Source organism: Meleagris gallopavo, chromosome 1, assembly GCF_000146605.3.
Source record: "Meleagris gallopavo isolate NT-WF06-2002-E0010 breed Aviagen turkey brand Nicholas breeding stock chromosome 1, Turkey_5.1, whole genome shotgun sequence".
Lineage (NCBI taxonomy): Eukaryota > Metazoa > Chordata > Aves > Galliformes > Phasianidae > Meleagris > Meleagris gallopavo.
This window is the reverse complement of record NC_015011.2, coordinates 126,438,013-126,447,379: the sequence shown is the minus strand read 5'-3', so window position 1 is coordinate 126,447,379 and position 9,367 is coordinate 126,438,013. Positions and strand designations below refer to the sequence as shown.

The following is a 9,367-nucleotide window of genomic DNA, read 5'->3' as shown; positions in this document are numbered from 1 at the left end:
AAAAAAAAAGAGTTTACATTACATTAAATAAATCCTCCGTTTTCTTTCCAAAGGCTCGATGATTCTGCCTGCTTCCCTCTTTAACAGCAGACTCCAGGTGTGTAAAGAGAGGCCAAAGATGGTCATTAGAGTGGATAATGTAGCCATGAAGCGAGTATTCACCATCAGATGCCAGATAAGTATTTGCTGAATCTGTATTACTGTAACCTTAAGGGAAGAGCACAATTGTAACCAGTTTTGTTCCACCACTTTATAGATATCAGCTAATATTTGAAGGCATATTACCTTGTAATGCCATTAAAGAGCCATCAAATCCTGATTTTTGGCATCACAAAGTGTTTTACTGTACAAAGATTTCTATGAAATACTTCTAAAGGTCTCCTCATTCTTGAAGAATGAAAATCACTTCAGGACTTCCTTTTTAAAAATGAATGTAGGTGCTGAAGGATGCAAAGGATATTTTCATTGCTTATTTATAATCCAGAGAATTTTAACTATGCATCTGACATTCAAAGAAGACCATTAGAAATTCCTCATTCTTGACTGCATTTTTCTGTTTTAGATGATGCCTTTTCTTCCCTTAAATTCAAACATTCTCCAGTACATTCCAGTTTAGTGCTTTCTCCTTCATGTTGTCCTTCAGAGTTGAAAGCATCCTCTATTTCTTTTTCTTGGCATTTAAGCCTCTCAAGTATTACAAAGTAAGTGATAGATATGAAAATTTATATAGTGCAGATTGAAAAAATTAATCCTGACTGTCACCTACATACACTTCCAAGTACTGTGCAAGTTAGGTGTGCTAGCATTTAAGCTGGTGCTTAAATTCCAGAGCCCTCCTCATAAAATCTGCAATTCTCCACTCAAGTTTGTGACTCTGCACTACTGCAAAGGAGAACAGGCTTGGTCCTTATTTAGATGGTATATCTGGGCTTTTATGCTGCTCCCTGGGACTTGCCCATGAAAGTTATTAGAATTTGGAGATGATTGCTTTTGCTCTCTGAACACAACATCAATCTAAGGTTTCCTCAAAGGAGACCTAGTGTGTTCATTAAATAATTTCTGCTCCCAAACAGAACAATTCCAGCTATTAATGATCAACACAAAAAAGCAACAATCTCCCCACCTCAAATCCAAGTTACTGACAATATGGGAGGGATGGGAAAAGTCACCTTGTGTTGTTTTCTTCAGCAACCCAAGAGCAGCACAGGCATCAAGGAGTCTTTCAGTTCCATGCACAGAAGTTCCAACCTCGTCTGCAATATCTGCAGCCTTTAGAGGACTTCTCTTTTTCAGATGATCAAACATCTTCAGCTTAGAGGCTACAAACAGAGCCTACATGCAGGGAAAAAAAAAACCAAACACAACTTGCATTTGAAAGACTGCAATCAAGAAACAAAGGACTTGAACTTTTTGCCACAGACATTCCAGAAGTATTAGTCTACATGATTACTGTTATTTAAGCACAACATAGTAACAACTCCTAAGAACTGTTATAACAAGTTTCTTTTCCTCTAAGTATTCTAACAGCTTTTCTAAGTAACATTAATTGGGACAGAGGTATATGAGAGAGAACGGCACTGAAAATATATTGGCATGCAGTCTACAGAGTTTGTATTAAGAGCACCTCTTTATTCAGATATTTAGCATATACCTAGCAATATGCATGTTCCATTAAGCCAAATTTAAACATCTGAATGCCTAAGAAAACATCTCAGATCAATTTAAATTTGATTTACATGAAATGTAAGGAACTGTAAAGTTCCACTAAGGCAATGTAGCAGCTTCAGTTAAGGATGGTCTTTATGAAGTAAAAACTATGGCCAAAAAAAGGAATAATACTTCAAAGCACAACTCTACCACATGCACACCTTAGTAAGACACACACGGAACAAAGAAAAATAAAACACTGCAGTTTCAGTGCTCAGAAGCACATTAAAATTCCTAAAACAATGGTATTCATGTTGAACATAGTGGAAGCACACACAGCAATCACTGAGACACTTAACTGCAACTGTAAGCAACTATGATGTACTTGAAAAAAAAAATCACTCAGTCAAGAAGGAAGGATACACATTCTATTTAATAAAAAAAAATAACTTTGAGAGAAAGCTATGCTAGTGTGTAAACATTTTATTATCTTCATCCTTTCTATCATTTCCTCTGTTGTTCTAGTAAGAACATTCAGTTGGGATTTCTTAGAATCCAGACTTCTGCAGTATTGATCCAACTGCATCTATACTACAACCATTTGACTTCCAAGATCTGCCCAACTTTTGAACTAATTTGACCTGGACATAACAAAAAACAAAGAGATTCAAAAAAATTAATGATATAAGTAATTCTACAATTCTGTAATGCCCAGTTCACAAACAAACCAAACAAATATCGTAACAGCAAGTGAAAATCAGAATATGCAATTTCAGAACATGTTGGAGAACTGGATAATGTATCACTCAAACCTGATCTCCTGTTCTGCAACAGTAACTGTTCATAGTAAAGTAGGTGGTAATGCCTCCTTCCTCTGCAGGAGACTTCAGCCTGCTTTATGAAGCAACACTCAAGAAATAAAAATGAAACAGATCCTGAAAGCTTTTATGAAGCTAAATGCTTATGCGCTCTTATCCATATTCTAGAAGTACAGAGAGAGGAGGTAAGATTTGTCAGTCCACAGAAGTAATCCACAACCAGTAATGTATTGTACAAATATCTTCAGGCCTCAGGAAAAGAAATCCCCAATAGCTCAACACAAAACTTCAGCATTCCGTGCTGATTTTACACTGATTATTAGAAAAGGAAAGCTCCTGCTTTTATTTACAGTGGCCATCAACTTTCACTGCACAGAACTGAATTAGCCATCAGATCAGAACAATGAGCATACATAACGTGCAATTACAGAACGCTGGTAAGGTGCACCTGAAGATGTGCTAAGCATTATCTCATCTATTCGGGTACTTCCAACTTGCTCTCTGTTGATACAACTTACTTGACAAGCCTACCATTAGCCTTTGCTATACATTTGAAACAACCTACTGTTACTATTCAGCTATATAAGAACATCTGATTTTATTAATTATCATAACTTAACTGCGTTGCTAGAACTACAATAAGGGTAAGTCACCAATTCACAGGCTTAACTGTGACTTTCTGCTGTTTCAACCACTGTTCACTGTTTTGTGTACCCTCCTCTGTTATTTTTAATTACATTTAGGTTTGTCGTTTCACTGCCACTTGAGCAGTTTTTTCATCTCTTCCTGAAACATCACCAACTTGATATCAGTAATCTATTCAGAATGACTAGTGTTCAATTTCTCCTTCACCTTCTTCACTACAGTGGAGCTCTGAGTAGAAAGCTTGGTAGCATTTAAAACACCCAGTTATTCATTTCCCATTACACTGCTGCTCCACTCGTGCTCCTCACAGCATGTGACCTTCAGTTTGTAGCCTGTATTACATGGATGTCTCTCCAGCTGATAATCTCCAGGCAATATATGATAAACAACTGGAACATGAAACAGGGTATAAAAAAAAAGCTACTTCTTTAACAGGAAATAAAAAAGCTAAGATCTCCCCCAGAATTCTAAAACTAAGCATTATAAGTTCAAAAGGAAAAAAAAAAAACTATGACAAGCACTGCACATACTTAAAATAAGCTTGGTAATTAAACCACATAAAAAGCCTTCCTAGCAGTGTTGATAAAAAGTTATTTTCTATTTGATTGCACTTAGTACAAAAAACTCAGTGATAAATTTATATTTAAAAGCATTCTGAAGTTTCCCAGCAACATTCCACTTTCATTGTGGAATGCATTTTTGCATGATACATTTCTGAAATTACTGTTATTTCGGAGCCTTCTAGTTACAACATGCACCAGAGACAGAATCACTGATGTAGCTAATGAAAGATAAGTCAATCTTCCATAAGTTGCATTTAATTAGACAACATGACAAAAGGAACATATGGGAAGAAAGCAGATAGGTACTGTTTCCAGACATCCTAGAAGCGCAGTTTAACCATTTATACCCAAGACCCAACATGCAAAGGCAAAAAAAAGAAAAATAGTCCTGTGGACTTCTTCACTTTCAAATTAAAAGGAAGATTTTTTTTAATTATCTCTGCTGTTAAAGTTTCATAGAGTAGATAGAATTCATACAAAAAAAAAAAACCACATCTGTGTTGTGTCAGAAGTTTCAGCTATCTTAGATTCTCTGCACAGTAGTTCTTTTATGCTATTATTCTTATTCCATCTCAAGCATTTCAAATTACCTCCAACAAAGCAATTGTAGCAGTCAAAGTAATTAGTTTTACTTTTCTCCCCCCCTTACCTTTGAAGCTCTAAAACCATCCATCAGGTCTAGAATTTTAGATGGAACTTTTGCTGCACTGTCTGATACTCCATTCTGATTTTCCAAAGGTACCACAGAACCAGTTGTAACACCAGAGCTGTTTTCAGAGTTGCAAATAACTCCTGAGGGACTGTCCAACTTACTAGCACCTTTATGTTCCTTGAAACTTGAGGATTCACTTTCTCCATCACTTAGGCTCTCAAAAGTGTCCACAGAAGGGATAGAGTCATGCTTTGTATGCTGTATGGTATGTTTAAGGGGTGGATAGTACAACTCTGCTAGCTTTTTGCAGAAGTGATTCAGAGGAAATCCCACCACATTCAAGAAGTCTCCATGGACATACTCAACTAACATTCCACCAAGGGCCTGGATTCCATATCCACCAGCCTTGTCCCTAGGGGAGAGAAAAATGAAAGCTCAGACCTATCTAATGAAGTTTGAGAATGTGTTTGACAGTAAAGGTTGCATAGAACATGTAATCACTAGTACTGCAGAGACTGGAATAAAGACTAGTCTACTCAAGTTGGAGATGGATTCTAGTTAAGCTCAAAGCTTTTTTTTTGTCATAACTAAATATAAGGATTAATATTTCTACAATGGGTGAATAGCCTAAGGTCATTAAGCTTCTGCCAGTCCAAGTGACACAGTCACCTACATGGAGGTATACCATCTGACTGCAGTCAAACTGCACTGCCATAGGTCACCCAGCTTCCTCCATGTCCTGTCGGGCAAGGATAGTAACAGCAAGTATTCCCTGAGACCAACACTGCCACTCAGTCACCCAGTTACATTCTGACCCTACCCCTATTCCACTAGAGGCTGAAGGGTCTTCAGGCATACCATCAGCTTGAAAAGGAGCTCAAACTTAAGGGGACATCTTAGAACTCAAACAATTGCAGTACATGTTTTGCAGCTCTCAGTCCGAGTAATATCTAAAATGAAGATCAGGGGAAAAGTTGCTCTTTTTCAAAGTCCTATTCAATTACAAAATCCAGTGCTATCTCACTCGGTCCTACTTAAATCCTATGTAATTTTCTGGAAATGCAAGTAGAGCTCTAAGCTACAAGGTGCTCTAACATCACAGTACTAGTATACACATGTATTTCACAGCAAGTAACCTTGGGAATTTAATCTGTCTTTAAGTTAATTATGTAAATTTCATTGTGTAATGTTATGTATGCAGCCAGATAAAGTGCAGTAAACCAACATTTTCACTGCTCACACCTACGGAACAAGGTAGTTAGAGGTACGCTGACTAACATCTAAACCTGAAAGCTTAAGTAAGCAACCTTTGAAACCAAAGGTCAGTCAGTCTCAGATCTATTAACTCCAGACTGTACAGAATTACAGACTGCTTTCGAAAGAACAGTGCTGCAAGACAGTTGATAGTTTAGTGTAGATTTGATGAAAGCAAGTTCAGAGTTTTTGGAACATACAGAAAAAAATGCTGGCTCTAAGAGGCTAACAGAAACCATATCAAATCATTAGAGAATCACAAGGTAGTTAAAATTACTATAGACCAGCCTTATTTCTACAGAGAGAAGTAGTAGGAATAGACCTACAGAAAATAAAAATCCTTGGTTGAAGAAAGGAGAGGGAAAAAAATCAAATAGAAAGTGAACAGCCATATTTCTGCAGCCATCAGAAAGATGTTGGGCTCACAGCCCACTTTGAGATAGTGTTCTTCCTTCCTTGTTCGTATTTTAACTTGCTATATACTTTTAGAATTAGTTTGTGTCCCCAAAGACCAAACTTTAAAATACTACATGCCGCTTATTTTCTTGATAAGGATGCACAACGGCAAAAAAGTTAGTCAATTTTTTTAATTTCTCATGCAATTATTTAATTCTAAGAAATTACACAAGACTAAGTCTTTATTAAAAAAAACCAACAACTACTTGAATTGTAATAGTGTTTTAAAAAAAAAAAATCTGTGTAGGTGGCAATGGTAGAACAACAGAAAACAAATACCAAAAGACTTCTTACTGTATTACTGAATTTCCAGGGCAAAATATTTTATGCTGCAGGCTAGTAATGTAACCCAAAATCTATTCTGAAGTACTGTTAGATAGCTTTAGAGTCTTACTTACATGGGCTCTCCACTATGAATGTACTCCCATAAGAGCTCTTCTGAAAGGTCTGAAAATTTTACTTTAGTCTCTTCATAGAAATCAGTGATTTCTGTTTCTAGCTGATTATCTACAGAGAGGAAATCTCATTAGAAACAGAAATTGTAACACCAAAATGACAGTTTAGAGAGTAACATCAGTTTAATTACACCTCATATTAATATGAATTTTACTTAGAAAAAGTGATATAAATCATGAAGTAGCTAATAAAAGTCTTGAAGGACAGTGATCTCTTCTGTTTATTTCCCTCTGCACATACTCATCACTTCAGTAAAAGCTGAGAGTGTGAAAGCTTCTACTACTGTGTTCCCCTTTTTAAGCTAACAGCTTGCTCTCCCTGTGTACAATATGCTCAAGTTAGCAAAACTAATTGCTAGTATATACACCCAGCAACAAACACAAAGAAGGCTGCAAACATTCTTCTAACTTAGGAGCATCAAACAACCCATAACACAACATAGTTAAAATTATAGCTATTATATATGCCAGAGCATGTAGCTGCATCTGTACTGCAGGCATCCAGCAGTGCCATCTGCAGTATGATCTTGCATCTTTCTCAATAAATAAGAGTTATTTCAGCCTTCTTTTTCTAGGAGTGGTTGTAAGAGTGCCAAAGGTGCTATGAAGCACTGCGTATGTGGGTGTGGGCTCCAACAGTATAATGCATGGGTACACTGAACCCAGTAAGATTACAGAGCAAGGCTGCACCAAAATATACTCAAAAGAAAGCAGCCTTTAAGAATGAGCACGCACTAGCACATTACACGTTATTAGTTGACTCTTTCCTACAAGATCGAAGTCCACATCTCCTCCTACTGCTGTGCAAATTATTGGTCTGTATTCTGGTAGCAGAAATTCCCCAGGTGGTAGAAGGAAGATCCGCAGTACACTAATTGCAAGTGGTGTTAGCATTGAAAGAACACAACGATTCAGGTGAAGTTAAAAAAATGCTAGTAACCAGTCTTCCTATGCTACGTGTTGATGAAAATTCTGTCTGGAACGTAAATGCAAAACTTAGCAACACATTATAATTATCAGTTAAAACAAAAGTGAACTCTAAAAAACCCCAAACACCTCTTCTCCTGAATCACTTGATGAATATGCTGACTTCAGCTATTTTTATTCATCTGAATATACCATGACTTCAACTTCTAAACTCCAGATGAGACAAGCTGTCCTCAGCATCACTACTGACAGTACACGCAACTTTATTTTTCCCTTAAACAAGAGAAGGCATTATTCTTCCTAGACTGCTCACAGACCACTTGAAATCATTTTCTTTCTTTTTCAGCTGTCACTCTTTCTACTGTACAGACATCAATAATATTATTGGATCACTGATCTTATTTCTGCTACAAGACCTAAGAACAACCATTCCAATAAAAACAAAGCTATAATGAATTTATCTACATAAAACCATATTCATTGAAATTTCAAAAGAGATTTTGATACAAGTTCCACTAATGAAGTACTGACATAACTATCAGAGGAAATCCTTTAAACACTCAGATTTTGACATTAGAGTGCTCAAAAAACAATTGTTTACTGAAAAAGTTACCTGATACAGATATATGGCTCCCTACAGTTGCCATGTCTGAATTTCAGTTACAGTATTTCCTCCAGTTTACACTGATCTTTTAGTTTGTCCCATAGATCTCAGAGCATTTTTGTAAGCTTGTATTTTGTCATAAAGGAAGGGCGATGACAACTGAATGCAGTAAGGAGGACAGCTTTTGTGATGAGTTTTTAGTTTAAATATTAGGTACTTCCCATTTTGAGCTAGACACCAATTCAGACTATATAGGAGAAAATTCAATGCTATTTATTTGCTGTCCAATGCAAAGTCTTTATGCAAATAATTACTCATGAAAACACTGAGTAAAAAACAACAAAACTGAGGTACCTTTACTGCTGCAGTGTATAATAACCACGCCTGTGAAAACACTGTGCTCCTTCCCATTCAACCTGTGAGGGAAAATCATTTATTAAGCAATGGTTATGAAACCTATCACAAGAAAAAGCATTCTTCATAATTATATTGCCACACCCCAAAACAGATCATATAAAAACACCAACATGATTTAAATGTCATAGGCAAATACATTCTTAGTTCAATATAGGTGAAAAAATATTAACAAAACCCAATTAAAAAAAAGTTAAGATTTATGGCAAGACTCTAAAAATCCCACTAGTACCAACGTCCACAATTTGAGAAAGCAATTAGCTGTGTCAGACTATTCACCACGCAGAAGAAGCAACTATTTCAAATGCATAAGAAAAAGCTAGTCAACATTTACACTACCATTACAGGTACCTTCACTGAAAGCCACCAATAAGCAATTAGGTCACTGAGCAGGCTTCTAGCATGGAAAGCCTGAAGTAGTCACCACACTTCTAGTGGCTCCAGAGTGCCACACTGTGGCTGAATAATTGTAAAGGCATTAAGTTTGTGTAATACAGAAGCAATTAAATTATCCTAAATATCATGAAAATTAGATTTTTGAAGAGGTTAGCCAGGCTACCATGTGATGTGACCAGAAGCATCTCACTCTTAACACCTCACACTGAAGTCAGTGTGATTAATTGCAGAATGAAACCCTGAATCAAAAATCTTTAATCTGATACTTCAGATATGAGGACATATTTTGTCTAAATATTTTCCAATTCATTCAGAACACAATTAACATCAGTACATAATAGGACTTTTTTTAAGAAAAACTTGGTATTATTTTAAGCAAAAACAGTAGTAAGAAGTCTCTTGCCAGACTTTAAGAATCTCCTACTAGTAACATATGTCACTGTTATATAGTAAAGAACCAAAACAAAAAACCCTACTACTATTAAATTAGCAACATGCCCCAAAGGATTAAAAATTCAGATTAACTCACCAGTGCA

At 36.3% G+C, this 9,367-nt stretch overlaps 1 protein-coding gene across 1 annotated transcript; it reads right to left on the bottom strand.

Annotated features, from left to right (window-relative positions):
* Window positions 1–13: 13 nt before the first annotated feature.
* Window positions 14–8,469, bottom strand: LOC100547820 (acetylserotonin O-methyltransferase like). Its single transcript, XM_010727470.1, has 5 exons — window positions 8,376–8,469; window positions 6,434–6,542; window positions 4,323–4,737; window positions 1,170–1,332; window positions 14–207 (listed from the first exon to the last, which is right to left on the bottom strand). Exons 1-5 carry the CDS (start codon window positions 8,452–8,454, stop codon window positions 14–16), a joined length of 960 nt encoding a protein of 319 aa, XP_010725772.1. The 5' UTR covers window positions 8,455–8,469.
* Between the last annotated feature and the right edge of the window lie 898 nt (window positions 8,470–9,367).

Coding starts and splice junctions, on each gene's coding strand:
- LOC100547820 (XM_010727470.1), bottom strand. CDS start 8,454: ATGATTTTCCCTCACAGGTTGAATGGGAAGGAGCACAGTGTTTTCACA. Junction 4,738..6,433: donor ATTCATAGTGGAGAGCCCAT/GTAAGTAAGACT, acceptor TCTCTCCCCTAG/GGACAAGGCTGGTGGATATG. Junction 1,333..4,322: donor ATGGTTTTAGAGCTTCAAAG/GTAAGGGGGGGA, acceptor CCCTGCATGTAG/GCTCTGTTTGTAGCCTCTAA.